This window comes from Panthera pardus, unplaced genomic scaffold, assembly GCF_024362965.1.
Source record: "Panthera pardus isolate Hobbes unplaced genomic scaffold, ASM2436296v1 HiC_scaffold_8, whole genome shotgun sequence".
Taxonomy (NCBI): domain Eukaryota; kingdom Metazoa; phylum Chordata; class Mammalia; order Carnivora; family Felidae; genus Panthera; species Panthera pardus.
The window spans coordinates 4,457,625-4,479,403 of record NW_026527013.1 but is presented as its reverse complement, the minus strand read 5'-3'; the positions used below and the strand labels follow the sequence as shown (position 1 = coordinate 4,479,403).

At 51.7% G+C, this 21,779-nt stretch overlaps 1 protein-coding gene across 2 annotated transcripts in view; it reads right to left on the bottom strand.

Annotated features, from left to right (window-relative positions):
- The window catches only part of LOC109255996 (long-chain-fatty-acid--CoA ligase ACSBG2-like), a 32,984-nt gene continuing 11,205 nt past the window's right edge, over positions 1–21,779 (bottom strand). The window contains exons 4-15 of one of the 2 annotated variants that reach the window (XM_019430907.2): positions 20,025–20,113; positions 18,820–18,940; positions 16,527–16,610; positions 14,144–14,293; positions 10,557–10,733; positions 7,784–7,965; positions 7,377–7,616; positions 4,803–5,023; positions 2,093–2,232; positions 1,696–1,942; positions 321–429; positions 1–155 (exon numbers count right to left, since the gene is read on the bottom strand). In XM_019430907.2, coding sequence (XP_019286452.1) covers positions 356–429; positions 1,696–1,942; positions 2,093–2,232; positions 4,803–5,023; positions 7,377–7,616; positions 7,784–7,965; positions 10,557–10,733; positions 14,144–14,293; positions 16,527–16,610; positions 18,820–18,940; positions 20,025–20,113 — 1,725 coding nt within the window. In that variant the 3' untranslated portion in view covers positions 1–155; positions 321–355. The remainder of the gene's footprint in view (positions 156–320; positions 430–1,695; positions 1,943–2,092; positions 2,233–4,802; positions 5,024–7,376; positions 7,617–7,783; positions 7,966–10,556; positions 10,734–14,143; positions 14,294–16,526; positions 16,611–18,819; positions 18,941–20,024; positions 20,114–21,779) is intronic. The other variant, XM_019430909.2, reaches the window with a different exon arrangement.

Below are 21,779 nucleotides of genomic sequence, written 5' to 3'. Positions count from 1 at the left end.
TGAGCTACGAAACATTTGAGCATTTTAACAGCAAAACCTGGTCCTGGATGGGAAGATTGCTCCGCTCCTTCTCTGAGATGAGTAGAAAAGGCAGGAGGAACAGCTAACAGCCTTGGCAGCCAGCCAAGAAGGAGTGTGCACGGCTCGCCATGACCCTGGTAGAGAAAGCATGAGTTGAGGCCAGAGCCAGGGCCCCTGGGAGCCGTGCGTGTGTGTGCGCGTGTGGCCTCTGCAGCCCCGCCCACATCCCCGCCCACAGCCCCGCCTGCCACACAGGGGAGACCACCTCCATTGGCCCAGCCCAGCCAAGCCAGTCTCACCTTTGGGACAGCCGAGAGCTGCTCCGCCAGAGAGGTCAGTAGTAGAAGCTTTCAATTAGCCTTTTGTATTTCTGGGCCACAAAATGTCTCCTAACCTTTGTCGTTGGACCTGTCGAGAAAGGAGAAACCAGTTCCAATGTGGGGATGAAATAAAAGCCCACATGTCCTGGGGGGGGGGGGCAGCAGGGTCCCCGTGTTGGGGGCTGGCTCTCCCATCGACTTCCTGGGTGTGTTCCCTCCACCTTCAGTGCGGGGAGTGATGAACTCTCCCTCGCCTTGGGCTGCAGTGAGGACTCTGTGGGCTGGCAGGTGCACAGCACGCTGAGCTCTGTGCCTAATGTGGACAGCGAACCCAGCAAAGGGGGTGCACCGCCCCCCTCATCTTCCAGGTGAGGAAACCGTCTCAGGGCCAGTAGCTCTGAGGTGGCCCAGCATGTGCCCGGCGGGGGCAAGGCATGAATTCGGGAGTGGTCTGATGCACGGCCCAGGCTGCTCGTAGGCTCTGGGTCACTGTGGGGTTCAGGCTTCCCCAGCCGTGTCCTGAGCAGCCCCATGAGGGCTGCATTTTCAACTCGTAGTTGAAAGGACCAAGGCTTGGAGGGACAAGTGCCCCCTCGAGGGACAGGATTTGAACCCAAGTCGTTGGAGGCTGTGTGTTTGCCGTCACTCTAACTCTTTGCTGTCCATGCCATCAGACTACAGCTGAGTGCTGAGAGCAAGCCCCAGAAAGGACATTGGTAGGAGGCAAGACCTCCGCCCGTCCTGGAGAGGGCAGGGTGCAGGGGGCGGACAGACCAAAATCAGCCAATACATGGGGTAACTCCAGATGATGATGTGTTACAGGGAGAAGATGGCGGCAGTGTAGGAGGCGTGCCCTATGAAGGGCGTCAGTGAGTCACGTCAGCTAGGATGGCCAGAGGAGGCCTCTCTGAGGAAGTGTGCGGTAAGGTGAGACCTGTAGGTGAGACCTGGACAATGAGAAGGAGCCAAAGAATTGAGGGGGAAGGGCATTCTAGGCAGTGGGCACAGCAGGTGCAAAGGCCCTGAGGCAAAATTTGCCTGGGGAGTTGTGGGAACAGCAGGGAGGCCTGCGCAGTTGGGGTAGGGTAAGTGAAAAGGGAGAGGTCAATAGGAGAAGGGTCATGCAGAGTCATAATGACTTGGCTTTTATTCCTAGAGTGAGAGACATGCTGCCCTGGGTAGAAGGGACCTTGTGTGTAGGGGGGGGGGGGAGGATCTGGGACACCAGTGAGCTGGAGGTGGACCCTCTGACCCCCAGAAAAGGGCACATCTCCTTAGAGCCCATGTAGTCCTGGACACTAGCCAGGGACCAGCCTCCAAGTGCCAAAGACCACCTGCTGTCCAGACTGCTCACCCAGCTCCCCACTGGGGACAGAAAAGTCCTTCTCCAGGATGGCCCACTTCTGGATCCTCTGTGCATTGGAGATGGCTTCCTCATTCACGGCATCTATGCCCTCCTGGATGGCCTTGTAGACCAGGGGGTCCCGCAGCTCCAAAATCTCAGAGACGGTGGACACGTGGCTTCCCAGTTTCCGGCAGAAGTTGATGGCCTCCGAGCTTAGCTCGTCCAGTGGCTCTCCAGTTATCCCGTCCATCTTACACTGCCCCAGGAGACCCTCGTCACCACACCCAGTGACCGCGCACGCTTCCTGGCCACCCCTGCGGACCAGGAAGCAGATCTCGGACCCACAGGGATGCACCCTCCGGACCCTGGGGCAGAGCCCCCCCCCAGGACAGCAAACCCACGTTACCTTCAGTGTCAGCAGGATGCTCAGAAAGTTTGCCTTCTCTCCCACTAACATGGCATGACTGATCATGGGAATCTTCTCTTTAACCATGTTCTCAATGGGAATAGGGGCCACGTTCTCACCACCAGCTGTGATGAGGATTTCTGGAACAAAGCATGGCTCGGTGAGGTTTCAACAGAGACAGTACAAACGCCCCGCCCCCTCGAGGATCAGAGGGGATCAGAGGGGACGGATGCTGGCACAGATGACCACCCTCTTAGAAAACCCCAGAAGCAGAGGAGGACCTCTGCCCAGGGCCGGGACTCCCACCCTGCCCTTCTCTAGCCCACAGACCCAGCGTCACTCTGCTCCTGTTCCCTCGCCTCCTTGAAATTCCCAGCAAATGTCCGAGTTCTGTGCACAGGACACTTGGACAGCGCTGTATTAATCCATTGCCAGTTTCTTGGTCCTCTGTACCCTGATCCAAGCCCTCCAATGTGTCTTGCTTGGAAGACAGCGACATGCTTCTGGCTGTGCCCCCCAAAAAACCCAAGTCCTTAGGTGGCATCCCTAACTTGGGCAGACCTTAAGAGAACTGCGTCCCTTTTCCTCCCGGCCACTCACGTTCTCCAGGAGCTCCTCCTCCCGCCCCGGCTATGCTCCCTACTTGCTCTGTCGTCCAAGGATGCCGGCTGCCTCCTGTCCCACCCACCCAAGACCTGTCTTATCTTTCAGCTGTCCGGACCGAGGTTGTCACGGCAGTAGTGATAATATGCTTGTGTGACGGACCCCTGTGCTGGTGTTTGCCCGTGACTCGTCTTCCGGGTAACCAGCCCTGCTGTTTCCGTAGGGGACTCTTCTCCATCGTGCACGCTTGTCGTTTGGGCCAGGACCGCTAGGATGAGCACGTGACCCGGTCTGACCAGTCAGTGTATTCCATTCTCTACAGCGATTCACTTCGAAATGGGATCCAGTGACAGTCAGACCTAAGACTTTTGCTGTCCCTGAGGGTTAGGGTGAGCCTTGACTGTTGGCGGCCATCTTGTCACCAAATGGGAAAAGCCCCTTCCAGAAGGACCCCAACACCAAGGACAGCTCAGTAAGGGAAGGATAATGCCAATTCCTTGTGATGTTGTTTCGGCACCTGGATCCAGCCAGGCCTGAAGTGAGACCTTTTTGGACTTTTCCATTTTTGTGCCAATAGTTTCTCTTTGTCACTCAAACGTATATAAGATGGGTTTTCTGTTGCTTATCATGGAAATGATGCTAACATAGCCCGCTTAGTGAATAGTGAACTGCCTGTGTCAGGCTCACTGTCAAATGCTCTGTCAACATCAGAGGTTGGCAAACTATAGACTGTGAGTCCAGTCCAACCTTCCATGTTTTTGTCTGACCACGAGCTAAAAATGGTTTTTATTTATTTTTATTTTGTTTTATTTATTTTTATCTTGTTTTATTTATTTTATTTTATTTATTTTATTTTTATTTTTTATTTTATTTTATTTTTTAAATTTAATTTAATTTTTATTTTATTTTTTTATATTTTATTTTATTTATTTTATTTTATTTATTTTATTTTTTATTTTATTTTATTTTTTAAATTTAATTTAATTTAATTTTTATTTTATTTTTTTATATTTTATTTTATTTATTTTATTTTATTTATTTTATTTTATTTATTTTATTTTATTTATTTTATTTTATATTTTATTTTATTTTATTATATTTTATTTTATATTTTATTTTATATTTTATATTATATTCTTTTTTTATTTTTTTTATTTTTTTATTTTTGGGACAGAGAGAGACAGAGCATGATCGGGGGAGGGGCAGAGAGAGAGGGAGACACAGAATCGGAAACAGGCTCCAGGCTCCGAGCCATCAGCCCAGAACCTGACACGGGGCTCGAACTCACGGACCGCGAGATCGTGACCTGGCTGAAGTCGGACGCTCAACCGACTGCGCCACCCAGGCGCCCCTATATTTTATATTATATTCTATTTTTATTTTGTTTTATTTATTTTATTTTATTTTATTTTATTTTATTTTATTTTATTTTATTTTATTTTATTTATTTTTTGAGAGGGAGCATGCAGAACCACACACAAGTGGGGGAGAAGCACGGGGGAGGGTGGGTGGGAATTTTAAGCAGGCTCCATGAGCCTGATGCAGGGCTCAATCCCATGACCCTGGGGATCATGACCTGAAACCAAGAGTCAGATACTCGACCGACTGAGCCACCCAGGTGCCCCTGGTTTTTTATACTTTTAACCGGTTGGAAGGAAACTCAAAGCATAATATTTGTGACACGTGAGGATTATATGACATGGCCACGTCTGTTTGTCTACATGTTGCCCATGGCTGCCTTCGTACCCCAGTGGCCGAGTTGAACAGCCCTGACACAGCTCTCCGTCCCTCAGATCCAAAGAATATTTGCTGTCAGGCCCTTATCAGGAAGAGCTGGCTTATCCCTGCTCTTCAGCAGTTTCCGTTCATCCTCACTGAATTGTTACAATTATGTCGATCTCAGAGCTAGCATGGGTGTCTCCCCCGGGACCCTTCTTTCCGGGGCCAAATGCTGGGCGCCAGGGAAGAGCTGAAATCTGCAGAGGGGTTGTCACTGTACCTCTGTGGGGGCCCTCCCCCGGGTAAGGTGGGGGGCTGGGAGCCTTTGCTGGTGAGGGTTCGGGGTCAGCCTGCCTACAGGAAGCCCCTGTGGGGCCAGCCCCAGTACCTTTGATGCGGCCGGTGATGTAGAGGAAGCCCTGGTTGTCTGTGTAGCCCAGGTCCCCGGTGTGTAACCAGCCTTCGTCGTCGATGATCTCCACGGTCCTATCTTCCATATCCAGATAGCCCATGAAGACGTGCCGGCCCCAGATGCAGATCTCCCCTATGCTGTCCTTGTTCTTCTGGTACAGCATGTTCTTACATCCATCCATGACTTTGCCACAGCTGCTGGGGGACGGGAGGGGGGGAAATCAGGGCACAGAGAGACCGGGTCACCCACCCAGGTCAGCCCGGGTCTGCAGCCCAGGCTCCAAACGCCGCTCAGCTGACCCACGCGGGATCTGCTGTCTCACCCCCTCCGGGACCTGGTGGGCGTAGAGAGTTCCGAGGAGAAGAAATACAAGTGGATTTTAAATATATGCAAAGATTTTTTTTTCAACCTCACTCATAACAAAAGGAATGTAAATGAAAAGTTGTGTTGAGATACTTTTTTTTTTTTTTTAGCGCAATATATGGTACGTGTACAAAGCGCTTGCTTCAGCGTCGTTTGTGGTGATGAAAGATGGAGAAAAAGCCATACGAATCCCAGCAACAAGAGGCCCCGTTGAGTAAATGAGGGTACGTGCCCCCAGCGGGATACCAGGCGACTGCTGAAGACGGGGCAGCTGTGTGCTCGGATAGGGGAACGTTCTCTACCGGGTAAGAATCTCTCACCTGCCAGACCCATTGGGTTGCTGAGCGTGGGTGGTGAGTCAAGACTGGGTGTTTGTATGACAAACCCAGACAGCGAAGGACACCGGGTTCTCTGACTTCATTGGTTCCCAAGCTCCAGAGAGCAAGTAACAGTTGAGAGAAGACGAGTTTTGGGTTCATTGTCACGTGGAAAATACTTTGGTTTGGGATAGACGTAGATACATCCCGTCACTGCTTATGCAGAGGTTAGCTCAAAGGAAATGCTGTGGTGGCTTTGCCCTCGGGAGGGCGTTAGGGGCTGAATCGTGCCCGTCACTCCCCCTACAGGTTGGGGCACAAGCCCCCAGCATCTCACAACGTGACCGTGTTTGGAAGTAGGGTCACTGCCAGTGTAATTAGTTACATTAAGACGAGGTCCTACTGGAGTAGGGCGGCCCCCAATCCAGCCGCCCTGGTGTCTTTCTAGAAAGGGGAGGTTTCTCCTTCAGACACGCATGTGGGGGGAACCATGTGAAGATTAAGGCGGGGATCCGGGTGATGCGTCTGTAAGCCCTGGAACGCCAGAGGTGGCCAGCAAGCCCCAAGCCCCACCCCAGACGCCAGGGGAGGGCCTGGGGCAGATTCTCCGTCACCCTCAGAATGAGCCAGCCTGCCCACACCTTGACCTTGGACGTCTGTTCTCTGGAGTTGTAAGAAAACGTTTCCCTTGCTTGAGTCTGTGGGACTTAGTTATGGTGGCTGTGGCAAACTCACATCGCAGACTGGAGATTTGGGGTGGGCGGGAGGGAGCTTTTCACCGCGTCATTTTATGCCTTCTGAGTTTGGGGACGAGGGTCTGTATTCCTCATTCATTTAAAGATGGAGGCCGGGGGGCGCCTGGGTGGCGCAGTCGGTTAAGCGTCCGACTTCAGCCAGGTCACGATCTCGCGGTCCGTGAGTTCAAGCCCCGCGTCAGGCTCTGGGCTGATGGCTCAGAGCCTGGAGCCTGTTTCTGATTCTGTGTCTCCCTCTCTCTCTGCCCCTCCCCCGTTCATGCTCTGTCTCTCTCTGTCCCAAAAATAAATAAAAAACGTTGAAAAATAAATAAATAAATAAGTAAAGATGGAGGCCGGGACTTGCACCTTTCCTCTGGTCCCTTGTCTTTAGGGAAGGACTGCCCTTTGGTTTTGGAGAAACTGCACTGGGCATGTGGGTTACACCCCAAATAGGCCTCAGATGGGACTTCGGAGTGGGGAGGGGGACGCTGAGGTGCAGAGCTCCCCCACAGCGTAAAAGCAAAAGGCAGGAGGTGGTTTCGCCATGTTAGGAAGATTGAGCTTACTTTCTGCCAAGTTCAGAGGCGGTTGGAACCTGGCCAAGCGTGAAAGGCAAGCTGGACTTGTGATATGAGGGCAGCGAGGGGTCAGAGAGAGATGGTGGGAGCTCCTGTGACTGTCAGACCCAAAGAGAACTCGTCTTTGGTGTTCCTCCTGTTTCAGTGTCCCTGGGTCTCTACTCCTGCAGCCTGGGACCAGCTGAGCTTGGGAGGAAGCCATGGGGGCCCATGGACGTGTTTGAGGGGGAGCATGGCAGGGATGAAGGGTCCTGAGGTCTCAGGAGGTGAACCTGAGGTGGGCGAGTGAGCCTGGGAGGGCTGTCTGCAGGCAGAACTCACAAATTACAGTGGGGGAGACCCCGGAACATTCTAAGAGTCCTTGTCTGTGGGCTCTCTGGCACATGGGGGCTTCCTTGGTCATGAGGATGTAGGGCTTGGAGGCTGGAGAGCAGGGGCCATTCTGGACACTCAGGCCAGGGTTCCTCTTAGCTCAGTGGCTTGCCCACCCTCCCACCTTTAACCCCTGACCCCCATGTTGCTGGAGGGCTGGGGGTCTGCCCAGGAGGCCAGTACCTTTGAATCCTGTAGCTCTCCCGGCTGGATGCGGTGTGGGGTCCTGAGCTTTCACTCATACCGTACATCTCGCCTATGGGTATGTCCAGGCTTAGGAAGAACTCAGCGGTCTGTTGGTTGAGGGGTGCAGCTCCGCTGATAAAAGAGTGGCAGCGATCAAGGCCAAGGGCGCTCTTGACTTTGCTGAACACGAGGGCCTTCGACACGCGGTAGCTTATGGGAGTATCATGTGTCCTGTGACTAAGAATGCCAAGGACAAAAAAAAAAAAAAAAAAAAAAAGAATGCCAAGAACGGGTCAACAGTCATGCACAACCAAATGGGAGTGGGTGGGGAGCCAACTGGAGAAGGCTGAGCCCCTTCACCCCCTGCCCTCTCCCGGCCTGGCCCCACTGGACCCTGCACCTACCCTAACATCCCTTTTGTATTGATCTTGAAGCCAATAACTCTTCCCCATGAAAACACCTTCTTCCTCAGGCTTGAGAATTTGGCGCCAGTTTCCTTTATCCTCTCCTGCATCTTCTCCCAGATTCGGGGCACCCCCAGGAAGGCAGTAGGCTTTACCTCCTGCAGAGTATTGATCAAGGTGCCCTGCAAGAGACCGAGCTGATCTGGCCGCGCCTGCACCTCGCATGGAACCCACATGTTCATCTCTCCCCAGCCGTCCAGCTCAGCCCAGGAGTACCTTCTCTTTGCTGATTGGCCCAGGGTGGGTTCCCCACCCAAGGGAGCCAACCCATTGGCTGGCCGGTAGCCAATCAGATTTCGCACGCTCTCTAGGGATTTGGTGGAGCCCACAGACTGGTAAAAACAAACCAACCAACCCACACCTGACCCAAGCTTGGAGTAGAATTTTGCACAACCGTTAAGGATGTAAGATTCTCTCCCGGTTAGATTTACGGGTTCAGTGCAATCCCTGTCAAAATCCAGGCAGGTTTTTCCACACAGATAGATAAGCCCACCTTAAAAATTTACATGGAAATGCAGAGGACCTAGAACGACCAAAGCAGTTTTGGAAGAGAAGAACAGAATCGGAAGAAATACTATTTGATTTTGCAATGTATTCTAAAACAGGGCGATTGCCCTGGTTTGCTCAGAACTGAAGGAGTTCATGGAACGTGGGACTTTCAGTCATAAAACTGGGGATGTCCCAGGCAAACCAGGGCAAGGTGGTCGTCCTGCCAGAAAGCCAGAAAACTCCGGTCAGTGCGGTTCTGGCATAAGGACGGACGTACAGTTTGACGGGTAGAGTACATTTATGAGCAGTCCAGTGGAAGAAAGGCTATTTCATATCCTGGAAAATAAAAGAGCCCAGCTTAGTGTCTTCTCATCAAACGCAAAAGTGAACTCAAAACGGAGCACAGACCTGAGTGTAAGAGCTAAGATGCAGAGGCTTTGTGGGACACACAACAGAAACCTCTGTGGCCCCGGGGCAGACAGGGGTCTCTTGCATAGGGCACTACAGTCATGAAAGAAGAGAGAAACGACCTCATCGGAGTTAAAAATGAGAAGACACGATACTGGCAGGAGGTACTTGTAAACCAGCATTTGGTTAGAACCCAACCATAAGAAGATACACAACCAAATTTTAAATTTCTTTTTAAGTTGTGTTTACTTATTTTGAGAGATAGAGCGAGCATGAGCAGGGGAGGGGCAGAGAGGGAGCCAAGCAGGCTCAGTTGTGTCACTGCGGAGCCTCACATGGGGCTCGAACCCACGAACCATGAGATCGTGACCAGGTGCCCCAACCAAATTTTTAAATGAGCAAAAGAGGGGCGCCTGGGTGGCTCAGTCGGTGAAGCGTCCGACTCTTGGTTTTGGCTCAGATCATGATCTCACGGTTTGTGAGTTCAAGCCCCATGTCGGGCTCTGCACTGACATTGTGGAGCCTGCTTGGAATATTCTCTCTCTCTCTCTCTCTCTCTCTCTCTCTCTCTCTCTCTCTCTCCGCCCTCTCAAAAATGAATAAAAAAAAAATTAATGAGCAAAAGATTTGCACAGACTTTTTCTCCCAAAGAAGGTATACAGCCGGTACCAAGCACATGAGGCGGCACTCCCCCCACCCCCCACCCCCACACACACACCCTTAGTCATCAGGGAAATGCACACAGCGCCTTCCTGCCACTGAGACAGCAGCGGTAGGGACAGCAGTACCGTGGCCGCTCTGGAGGGAGTATGAAATGAGGCGGCCAGCTTGGAAACAGTGTGACAGTTTCGTAATATGTTAAGATACTTTATCACCTGTTGGGTTGGTGGTTTGGAAACTGTTGACAGTATTAGGAGTTGATAAGGATGCGGAGGGAAGGGAACGTCTCGGATCTTGAAGCCGCATGTGGGTACAATGAAGCAATCAGCCAGAAAAGAAAGTGTTTGTCATCGAGTGGCTACAACATCTCAGACACGAGCACGGGGGATGTGGGAGAGGGGCCAAGGAGATACCGAAGCGGAAAACAAAACGATGAGAGGAGTCTGCCAGGAGAACAACAGGAGAACAAATCTTCTAGAAGGAGTCACAAAGGCCGTAGGACTTAGCATGCTCGATGCCTCTGGGCAGAGTCATGGTCCCCTGAATATGTCACACCCTAACCCCAGAATCTGTGAATATGTTCTCTTTCACAGCAAAAGGGACTTTGTAGATGTGGTAAAGGGCCTTGAGATAGATTTGGTTTTTTGGAGCTTTTTGGTGCTGGGAATACTGACTTAAACACACACACACAGACGCATACATTTTGCTTTAAAAAATTTTTTTTTAAATGTTTATTTTTGAGAGAGAGACAGAGAGACAAAGCGTGAGCAGGGGAGGGGCAGAGAGAGAAGGAGATGCAGAATCCGAAGCAGGCTCCAGGCTCTGAGCCATCAGCACAGAGCCCGACGCGGGACTTGAACTCATGAACGGTGAGATCATGACCTGAGCCAAAGTCAGACATTCAGCCGACTGAGCCACCCTGGCCGCCCCCAATATGTTCTGCTTTTAATACCAGTCACATTGTTAGTTTGGGGTGGTTCAGCGTACCACCTACACAACCATATGGGGATGCCCTGACGTGGGTAAAGACATAAACTAAAAGAATGTAGTCAACTATTTCCACTGCTCCTGTGTTGCAGCGTAAGAGAGAGAAGGAACCCCTGGACCGAGGACTCAACAAAACCACCCCCTAACCCCGGGCTGCCCTCAGCCTTACCTTGAGAGCGTCTGGCTGAGCAAAGTAGGTGGAGGCCCCGATCTTCATGGTGACCCAGATGTCCATCATCTGAGCCGCAATGTGGCTGAGGGGGAGGTAGCTGACCACCACCTCCTGCTTTTGTGCAGCAGTAGACAGGCCACAGTTCTTTGCTGCTGCTCCTGCCGTCCACGTGATCTAGAACACAAGTCGGGCTCACCACCCAGGGTGCCCCGCCCTTGCCAGGGGGCCGTTTCGGTGCAACTATTTAACGCACGCTGACAAAGCACCGACTGGCTGCTCGGCAGTGCTGTCCTACTTTGTAAACAGCAAGTCATAGCATCCTGGGGTCGGTAGCTATGATTCTGTACATTTGACAGGTGGGAAATACAAACACGGAGCAGTTAAGGAACCTGCCCGAGGCTAAGGGGAGCTGTGAAAATAGTGGGCAGCTTTGGGGCTTGAAGAGCCCCTTGGATCCAGCAACGGGCCCTAGAACCAGAACGTCTTCATGGAGAGTCAGAAATCCAAAGGACTCAGTGAGTGTCCCAGGATCAAATCCTGACTCCACTACTTGCCCACTAGGAGGCCCTGGGCTCTTTGCTCATCTGTAAAATGGGCACAGGGGCTTCTCCTGTCCAGCAAACCGAACAGCCTCCCATAATCCCATCACACAAACACGCAGCAGTTAGCACATCCGTGGTTTTCTTTCCCCACCGCATGCCTCGATGTGAAGTCTTGGCAGATGTATAATTTCGCAGTCTGCATTTCTCACTGGTATCGTAAATCCCCGGCAAGGAATTACCTCATTAATTTCAGCCACACGGGCCTCCACGCTGTTCCTCCGACACACGAGGCAGGGTCGTGCCTCAGGGCCTTTGCACATGCTGTTCCATCGGCTCGGAATGCTCTTCCTCCAGCTTTCCCCCCAACTGAGTCTTTCTTGAGTATTACGTTTCTGCTTAAATGTCGCCAACTCAGAGAGGCCGTCCCATGCCCCCCAAACCGACGTTCCCGTTGTCTGCCTGATCCCCTGGATGTCATCACCACAGCCTGCATGATTTTATCTGCTCATTCCCTGTCTTCCCGAGGGCCCTCATTGGTTCAGTGCAGACTTAATGCGTGTTTGTTGAGGGAGGGAGGAGAGAGATGAGACGTTTAAGTGTGGTGAAGTTTGCTAAGCACTGGCCCATCGCGAGCCCTCAGGATCAGGCCCACTTCTTCCCCTGGGCCTCAGGATGGAGGGAGTTTCCTTCTTTTCCACCAGCCCGTTGCTTACAGCCTGTGCTCTGAGGCACCCAGCAACCATTCGTCCAGGGAGGGGGCTTGGCATGTGTAGACGATGAGGTCGGCCCCTGGTGTCGACCCTCCTGGGTTCAGATGCTGGCCCAGGGACGTTGAGCACATCATTTTCCCTGTCTGAGCCTCGGTTTCTTATCTGTGAAAGGGGTTCATGACAGTTTCCCTGGCGGTAATGGGTTTAGTGAGGGGTTCACACATGCTTATGTTGGCGTGGCACAGAGTGCCCTGTAAGTAGGAGAAACCTGGACCTGTCGTGTCTACTGAGAACACCGGGCTAGCTTTGACTTCGTGCTTTAAAGACGATGATGTGGGCACCTGGGTGGCTCAGTCGGTTGGGCGTCCGACTTGGGCTCAGGTCATGATCTCACGGTCCGTGAGTTCGAGCCCCACATCGTGCTCTGTGCTGACGGCTCAGAGCCTGGAGCCTGCTTTCAGAATCCGTGTCTCCTCCTCTCTCTCTGCCCCTTCCCTGCTCATGCTCTGTCTCCCTCTATCTCCCCAAAATAAGTAAACATTAAAAAAGATGGTGATGTGATTTCACAGCGAATGTTAGCACGGCTGGGTATGGCTTGCTGCGTGTCCGTGTTTATGCTGTGGGTTTCCCTGCCGCACGTCTGTTCGGAGCTGCGGTGTTTTCCTTTCCCCTCACGGGGGGGACATTGGACATTGAACATTGAACTTCAGACACTGAACCTCTGCGTCTGTCCCCGAGGTTGCTTCCTCTGGGGGAGCCAGCCGCCGCACGACGTTCCGTGACCTCGGGGCCACTGTGTGGCGGGGTACCCCAGGCCACGTGAGACAGGTGCGTGCGCCCTTCTTGGGCCAGGAGGCACCAGCTGACGCTTCCCGGGGCCAAAGAATCTCCCCGCTGAGCCCTGCCTGAACTCCAGACCCGGAAGGAATCCACTGCTGGGGTTTTAAGGCAGCCCGAGTCACCCGACACAGTATCTGAAGTAATTTACTCCGTGAGGCATCTCTAAGAGGAAGAAGCCCTTCTGGTCTCCCTGTTACAGATGGGGAAACTGAGGCCCCGAGAAGATGAGGAACTTGTCCCAGGTCACACGGCCAGCAAGTGGGAGTGCCGGGACTCAGACCCAGGTGGGCTCACGGGGGGACCTGTGCCGATCACCCTTATGGGAGGGGAACGTTTCCCCGGACACGACGGACGAGACGAGAGGGAGAGACGCTGGCCAGGGTAGGGTGAGGGCCTACCTAGGTTCCTTGCATCCATTTATTCACGGATTCCATAGAGGCCCTGGGGTGGTTTATTTTTGTGGGTGTTTTCAACATGGAAGCCCGGGAGGGCTTCGTGGAGGCGATAACGTGTGAGCAGGGACCTGAAGCAGGTGAAGCTACAAACTGTGGGGCTCTCTGGCAGCGAGAGCGAGCAGAGGGCACGGCCTGGTGCGTCTGCTGACCGTCCGTCTAGGCTGGGAGGCAACTTCGCGTGAACACTAGCGATCGTGCTGATGGAGACCCACCATCGCCGGTCGGGGGGCGCGTCCTGCGGATGCTTTTCTGCTTCTAAAATGCACACGCGTGCGCCTTGCTTGCTGACGTTGTTTAGTTTTTAACACAGGGCACGGTTTGCCCCGTCTGCCGCTCTGCCCCTGGCTTGGACGTGTTTACGTCGCGTCTCTGCTTAAAACCCGACCTGCTTTCTGTCCCTGTGGATAAGTTGGCATTTCTTAGGTTTTATATAAATGGAATCCCTTAGCATCTGTTCCCTATTTTTTTCCTTTTTTTCTCCTGCAACGATGATCTAAATTGCTTTCGCTAAAAAGACATAAATTGCCTTCGCTTGTGGACTCTGTCCAGACATATATGTCTTTTCCAAAGACGCAGCCTTTCCCGAGTAACCAAAACAGCGATTTCTGCTTTACTTCCGAAGCACAGAATGTGTGTTCTGCTCTCTCACATACGTGTCTTACTATCAAACACCGTCAGTCCTGAGCTCTCTCCAAATGGGAACTCATTTCATTTTCAAAACAGCCCGCCAGGCGGGGATTGTCGCACCACACCCATTTTACAGATGCCAAACTGAGGCCTGGGGCCGTTGGGTTAAGTCCTGAACGCAGGTCTGCTCTGAAGTCCTTGATTTCAGCCCTTGTGCTACACTGCCCTCTTTGGAAGCGTTCTCATGACTGTTCCATGCTTCACTGGGTGGGAGCCGTCCTGTGCCGGGCCCCTAAATGCCACCCTGCCCCTGTGGGTCAAGAACGGAAAGAGCCTGAGGGCCCCTGGCCCAGGGTGCAGGGACTCCGGGTGCTACCGAGTTCATCACTGTTGGCAAAGACCACACTTACGTTGTCGTGGCTCAGCATCACTCCCTTGGGGATGCCTAAGGTCCCAGAAGTATAAATGATCACTGCACACTGATTGGGCCTCTGGCTTTCCATGATCTGGTCCAGCTGGGAATCGGGGATGCTGTTGCCAAGCTCCATGAAATCATTCCACTGTGGAAAGAAGAGACAGGCAGAGCATGAGGACCCCAGATGTGAGGGTGACCCACGACACGCCAGGGGTCGCCCTCCCCAGTCAGGTCGGGTACTAGCAGCCTCTCTGAAGCACGACTGCCAGCATGAGGGAAGGCTTAGGATCACCAGTCCTGGTGCCTCTTTAAAAAGCCCTAAAACGTTTGCTTCTCCTCCTCCACTTCCTGGCCCGGCTGCTGGGTCTGGGCATGTGACGGCCGCTGGTCCAATCGCACTGAAGGTCAGGGCTTTTGCTGGAAGTGCTGGGGCAGGAGTGAGTCATCTGGACACGAATGAGTCAAGATGTAGCCCCGGGAGCCACCAAAGGTCAGCCGGCAAGTAAACAGGAACCAGCCTTCTGAACCAAGGTGGCCAGATTCCAGAGCCCGTGCGCTTAACTGCCTTCAACTACGATGCCTCAGAAGGCGCTGCTGGGTTGTGTGAACGGAGTGGCCACACAGGATCTGTAGCACTTCTGCCCGGGAGCCCCAGCACGGCTCTGGGTGAGGGCGGTGCCCTGGATTCCAGACGGAGGGCACGCAGCGTCCTCCAGAAGTGGAGCCAGGGTGATGCCGGCCCCACGGCAGCAGGTCATGTCTCAGGGCGTTTGTGGTTTCAGCGAGGACAGCGCTGCTGACATCTAGCAGGTAGAGGCCAGGGGCACCGCCTGGCATCCGACACCTCACGGTTCGGCCGCACGACTAAGAATGATCCGCCCCAGATGTCCAGAGCAATGAGGTTGAGAAACCCCACTGTAGGTAGTGTTGCCAACAAGGGAGTTTTTTGTTTTTGTTTTTGTTTTTTAAGGTATCCAGACCTCAGATATTGTTGCTGTGGTGGCCACTCTTAACCTCTAAAATGTCTGTGATTCTGATCAGCTTTCTTCCTTAATCAGTCGCCATCCTGGTCTTGATATTTGAGTGTTTTCTGGAAGGCACACAAGCTGCCGAGGGTTCTGGTTGGCAGAAAGGATCATGGGCGCCTTTTGTCCGCCTTGCACGGAGGGCAACCCGGAAAAACTCCGTGACGTGTTAGGACTTCTGATCCAAGTCATGAGTTTGAGAGTCTGATCACATGGGCGTTAACAGGAGCTTGTCTCGTGGCTTCTGTGAGATCACTCCGTGTACCGTCACGCACCTCACCCCTGCTTCGGCTAGCCTGACGTCACCATGCTTGGAGACGCCGCAGAGAGAGAGGGAGGTATAGGAGGAGGAGCCCGGGCTGCAGGACCAGAGTGAGGACTCGACACTTAGCCTCTAGGGCAAAGTTTAAGAAGATGCAAACAACAGAATAAAACAAAAGGGCAACAAACCTTTGGTAATCAACATAAGTAGTATTTTAATGCAATATTTTTAAAGTCACTAACAACGTAAAAAAAAAAAATCCATGATGGGGGCACCTGGGTGGCTCAGTTGGTTAAGCGTCCGACTTTGGTTCAGGTCATGGTCTCATGGTTCGAGCCCCATGTCATAGGGAACCCGTTTCAGATCCTCTGTCCCCCCTCCCTCTCTGCTACTCCCCTGCCCTTATTCTCTCTCTCTCTCTCTCTCTCTCTCTCTCTGCCCCTCCCCTGTTCACATGCTTTCTGTCTCAAAAATAAACCTTAAAAACACGTTTTTAAATCCATGATGAATGAAATATCAAAAATTTAAATAAAGACAGGCTCCAAGAACGCTGCTGGTCCCAGCCATAGCAGAGCCGCTCAGCCCCGGATGCATAGTAAATGGTGCTTAATGGTTTTAGCAAAATAACCAATTCTGATTTGGATATAAAGTATTTTAAAAAAAATTTTTTTTTAGCATTTATTTATTTTTGAGACAGAGAGAGACAGCATGAACAGGGGAGGGTCAGAGAGAAGGAGACACAGAATCTGAAACAGGCTCCAGGCTCTGAGCTGTCAGCATAGAGCCTGATGCGGGGCTCGAACTCGCGGACCGTGAGATCATGACCTGAGCTGAAGTCGGCCGCTCAACCGACTGAGCCACTAAGTCACCCCTAAAGTAAATATTTAAACTCAATGCTGTGAGTTTTCACACACCTAATTTCCCACAAGGCAGTATTTTTTCAATGACCTTAACGCTCTGGAAAAGAATTAATAACAAAATGATCGTTGTTGTCTTAAGCCGTCAGTCTGGGGGGAGATTTGTTTCACAGCAATAAATAACCAGAGCACACATCTTCCCTTGCGAGGCCGCCCCCCCACTCCCACACTTACAGAGTACAGGTTATCTCTGCTCTCCTTCATTGGCAGCTTGTACTGGATGATCGCTTTTAGGGTATCCATCCTGCCCCGCGGAATCTGAAAGAAAGTTTCGCATGGGCCTCTTGGCCCTGGGAGAGATTGAAGGCGGGTGCCCGTCCCAAGCAATCTCCCACAGCCGCCCCAGCCTCCTTTCTTTGTCCTGCCCACCCTGTACGGCACTGCTGTTTGTCCCAACTGACAGGACACGCCCTGGTCTCTGGACTGCTGGGTTCCCTGTGGTCCGTATCAGTGGCATCCTGCACTTAAAGGCTGGTGAAGCCCACAGCCTCCTGGGTTCTGCCACACACACAGCTGTGGCTGTTGCTTGGTGAGCTTGCCCCTTGTGCTGTGCGGCCAGGAGCCAGCTAACCTTCTAGCTGGAATTGGGCAACAAAAATTCTCTGTGAAGGTGACCGGGACCTGGACAACTTGAGAACTTTCTACCAACACCTAAGACGCCAAGGTTCAGTTGAGCACGCCTGCAGGATTCTTGTATCTTGTTGATGCAGAGGAAGGGGTATGCCTCTGTGCCATGACAGAAGTCACTTCCAGCACCCAGTGTGGTAATTACAATTATAACCAAGACCCCCGTGTGGATTGAGAGAAAAGAGGACAGAAGCGCTCATGACGGTCAGACAGGAGGTTTCTGGAGAGGAAGAGAACAGACCTCTAGAAAGCTTGGAGCAGGCAGTGGCCGGGGATGTTTGAGGACTGTGTAAAGTCTAAGATGGCTAGGACTCTAGCCCTCTAGAGTTGGAGGGCTGTAAGCCATGAGTATCACCCAGAATCAAAGATTTCCAAATGGAACTGAACGTCCAGTTTGGGAGGAGCGTGTCAGAAGCCTGGCTTTGAATCTTGCATACGAAGGATCCGCATTATTTTCTAATGGTGGAAAACCCAACTTGTAAGCCCCACTCTTCATCCACCCCACTGTTTGTTCTGCTCTGCTATGAACAGAACAAACAGGGAATGACATGAGTGTCAGGGACCACAGACACATCACTTAATTTCAGGGTCGGCTGGGTGGCTCAGTCGGTTAAGCATCTGACTCACAGTCCGTGAGTTCGAGCCCCACGTCAGGCTCTGTGCTGACAGCTCAGAGCCCGGAGCCTGCTTTGGATTCTATGTCTCCCTCTGTCTCTGCCCCTCCCTGGCTCATATTCTCTCTCTCTCTCTCTCTCTCTCTCTCTCTCTCTCTCTATCTCTCTCTCTCAAGAATAAATCAACATTAAAAATTTTTTTAAAAGAAGAAAGAAAGCAATTTGAGAAAGCTCAAGGCTGGAGGGGGGAAGTCTGCTCTCCCTGAACCAGGTCAAGGATTAGGCATCCAAGGAGGCTTGGCTGCCAAGTGGTCTGTTTCACTGGGTCTAGCTGATATCGTGAGTCTGGAAAGTCTGCCCTAATTTCAGAGATGTTAAAATGTGGGCAGACATGCCAGCGGTGATTGCAGGATGCCATTGACGGCAAGATACATCTCAACTCCAGAGACCTTAAAAAGTAGAGAAGTGTGTAATCCAGAAATATGGTGTTGATGCAAGCATCCAGGGGGCCCTTGGGCTGAGTGGTGAATCTGGTCACCTAGGCTCACCCTCCTGAGGATTCCCCTTCCCATAGGATCTTCCTGCCAAAAGATGGGTGAGGAAAGTGCGGCTCATTCAAACACTAGGAACTGAGAAACTTTCTACAACATCCATACGAAGATACTACAAGAAAACAAAAGGGCAGTCGGAGGGGAGCCAAATTTTGTACACAGAGAAAAGTCACCACAAAGCAAAGGAAAATTGCCACCCAACATTCCAACATAAAATTTAAAACAAAGTAGGCACAGCTGGGAAGGAAGAACACAAAGCAAACATACAAGCACTGAGGGAAGAGAGAGCCACACCAGAAAAAGGTGAAACAGGAAGAAATAGAAGAGAAAGACCAGCATTTTATAAATTATGACAGTTACAAAAAATATAATTACAAGGGGTATAAGTCTCAAAATAATTACATTTCTAAAAGAAAATAAACAGCAGACTGTACGTAAACATATTCTGAAAATAGAAGCTTAGGAAGTAGAGTTAACATGAGTCAGAAATTAAATCTCCCTGGCTCCACCCTGCTCCCCCTACTCACACCAAAGTAGCCTTAGTGAACCCGAGAATGGGGCCAGCCCCCTCACCCCACCTATCTCTTGCATCCACCTGGGAGCGACAAGACATGTAGTCAGAGCCCTGAGGTCCCCTTGGGTGACTGGCGGACAGTGTTTGGGTTAAGGTTTTACCGAGAGGATTTTCTGTAGCTGTAGGTCATTCTCAACCAGCAGGATGTTCACTTTGGCATGAGTAATGACGTATTGACAGGCGTCCGCAGAGTTGGTAGAATAAATACCAACACAAAGACCCCTGGGAAAAGAAAACGTGTGTGTGTGTGTGTGTGTGTGTGTGTGTGTGTGTGTGTGCGCGCGCGCACGCGCGCACGCACACACCCCCACACCTTAAAGTGAGAATGTCCTGGAAGGTGGGGGAGGGGAAGGGTCTATAGGCAAGTTCTGAGTTTGCAACCTTGGCACCAGCCTACCTCCCTCCACAAGTTAACCAGGATGAGAACAGCAAAAATGAGGGTAATGAGAGCAGCAGCTCCTATAATGTCATTGTGACGGCAGATCACGGAGCCCACACAGGGTCTCACTTTGTAGATGAGCATTTTATAGGGCACTTTGTTCTAGCAATAGATGCTAGAAGTGGGATTTGGACCTATACTCAGCCACCTGTTCCCCTCCATTTTACTGCCTTTTGTTCTTGCTTTTGACAGTTCTGGTTTTTAAAAAATTTTTTTTCAATGTTTTTTATTTATTTTTGGGACAGAGAGAGACAGAGCATGAACGGGGGAGGGGCAGAGAGAGAGAGGGAGACACAGAATCGGAAACAGGCTCCAGGGTCCGAGCCATCAGCCCAGAGCCTGACGCGGGGCTCGAACTCACGGAGTGCGAGATCGTGACCTGGCTGAAGTCGGAAGCTTAACCGACTGCACCACCCAGGCGCCCCGACAGTTCTGGTTTTTAAATGTGCGTTTCCCTGGGGCGCCTGGGTGGCTCAGTTGGATAAGCCTCCAGCTTCAGCTCAGGTCATGATCTCGAGATCTGTGAGTTCGAGCCCCGCGTCAGGCTCTGTGCTGACAGCTCGGAGCCTGGAGCCTGCTTCAGATTCTGTGTCTCCCTCTCTCTCTGCCCCTCCCCCCGCTAGCACTCTGTCTCTTTCTATCTCTGTCTCAAAAACAAACATTAAAAATTTATTACTCAGTTACAGAAGCGCCTTATGTATCCGAGATGCTGGTCCTTTGTCACATTGGTTGCTGTGTCTGTCTTGCCTGCTCACCTGGGGTTGCACCTGAATCCCCGGTCACATCTCAGTCAGAGGGAGCCCAGGGCTGCTGGGCCCTGAGCAGTGGCCCACCCACATTCAGAGTCAACCAAGCCCGTAGTCTTACCCTGCTAAGATGGCACCAACAGAAGCGATAAACCACTCAACGGAGTTAAACCCCAGGATGCCAACTCCATGGAAACGCTGCAGGCCCAGCTGGCAAGGCGAGAAAACGGACAGATAAGCAGAAAACAGAAACACAAAGACCTGTTGTTTCCAAGTGGGACCTGCTCCCTGGATGTGTGAAAGCAGGCTCCAGAGCCCACCCATGTGGTCACCCTGGGAAAAGCCAGTGTTGAGCCTAAAATCTGGGGTGTGATACTTGTGTGACCCTTGAGAGGGCGGTTCGCCTCCTTCTACGCAAGGCCCCATTTATTTATTCTTATTTGTATATATTTTATTTTTTATTATGGTAAGCCATCTATAGCATGAATATGCATCTTTTTTTTTTAATTGTTTTTAACGTTTATTTATTTTTGGGACAGAGAGAGACAGAGCATGAACGGGGGAGGGGCAGAGAGAGAGGGAGACACAGAATCGGAAGCAGGCTCCAGGCTCCGAGCCATCAGCCCAGAGCCCGACGCGGGGCTCGAACTCACGGACCGCGAGATCGTGACCTGAGCTGAAGTCGGACGCTCAATCGACTGAGCCACCCAGGCGCCCCATGAATATGCATCTTAACCAGGTTTTAGTGCACAGCTTACTGGCGTCAGACACACTCACTGTCGTGTAGCCGCCCCCACCACCCGTCTCCAGAACTTTCCATCACCCCAGACTGAGCCTTTGTCCCCCATGAAGCACAGACTCCCCGCCCCCTGCCCCACCCCGGTCTCCCACCATCTACTCTCTGTCTCTGTGGATGGGACTCCTCTAGGGACCTCCTGTATGAGTGGGGTCATGCAGGACGTGTCCTGTGTCTGGCTTCTGTCACTGCGCACAGTGGCCTCCGGGCCCGTCCACGTGCTGGCAGGCGGCAGGACGTCCTTCCATCTTTAGGCCGAATAGTAATTTATTGTATAGACGGGCCACGCTGTATCTTATCCATTCACCCACCAGTGGACACTGGATTGCCTCCACATTTTGGCGGCTGCGAACATCGTGTTCAAACACCTCCTTGAGTCCTTGCTTTGAATTCTTTTGGGAATTGTTCGGTGAAATGTAAGCCCATGTTTAATTTTTTTTGAGGAACCACCCACCGTCTTCCGTAAGGGCTGCACCATTATCCGTTTCCATCAGCAATGCTTTCTCCGCGGCTTCCCTGACACCTGTTATGTTGTTCTTTTTTTTTTTTTTAAATAACCACCTTAATAGGTGTGAATTTATTTTTATTTGTAATAACAGAAGTACTTAGAGTGACAGCCTGTAGTGGTGATAAATTGCACTTTTTAAAGCATAGCCTTGGTCTGAGTGGGCTTGAGGATGAACTAGGAAACCTCTCCCTCCTGAGGGGAGGCCCAGGTTTTGTCACACCCCAGATTTTAGGCTCAGCACTGGCTTTTCCCAATGTGGCCCCATGGAGTTTTGGAAAACTAACTTCGTTGGTTCTTTTATTTATTTATTTTTAATGTTTGTTTATTTTTGAGACAGAGAGAGCGCAAGTCGGGGAGGGGCAGAGAAAGAGGGAGACAGGATCTGAAGCAGGCTCCAGGCTCCGAGCTGTCAGCACAGAGCTCATCGCAGGGCTCAAACCCACAAACCGTGATATCATGACCCGAGTAGAAGTCGGATGCTCAACAGACTGAGCCCCCCAGGCATCCCATCATTGGCTATTTTAGTTATAATGCTGGCAAGGCTGGCAATGACCCACTGTTCTTGGGGAACC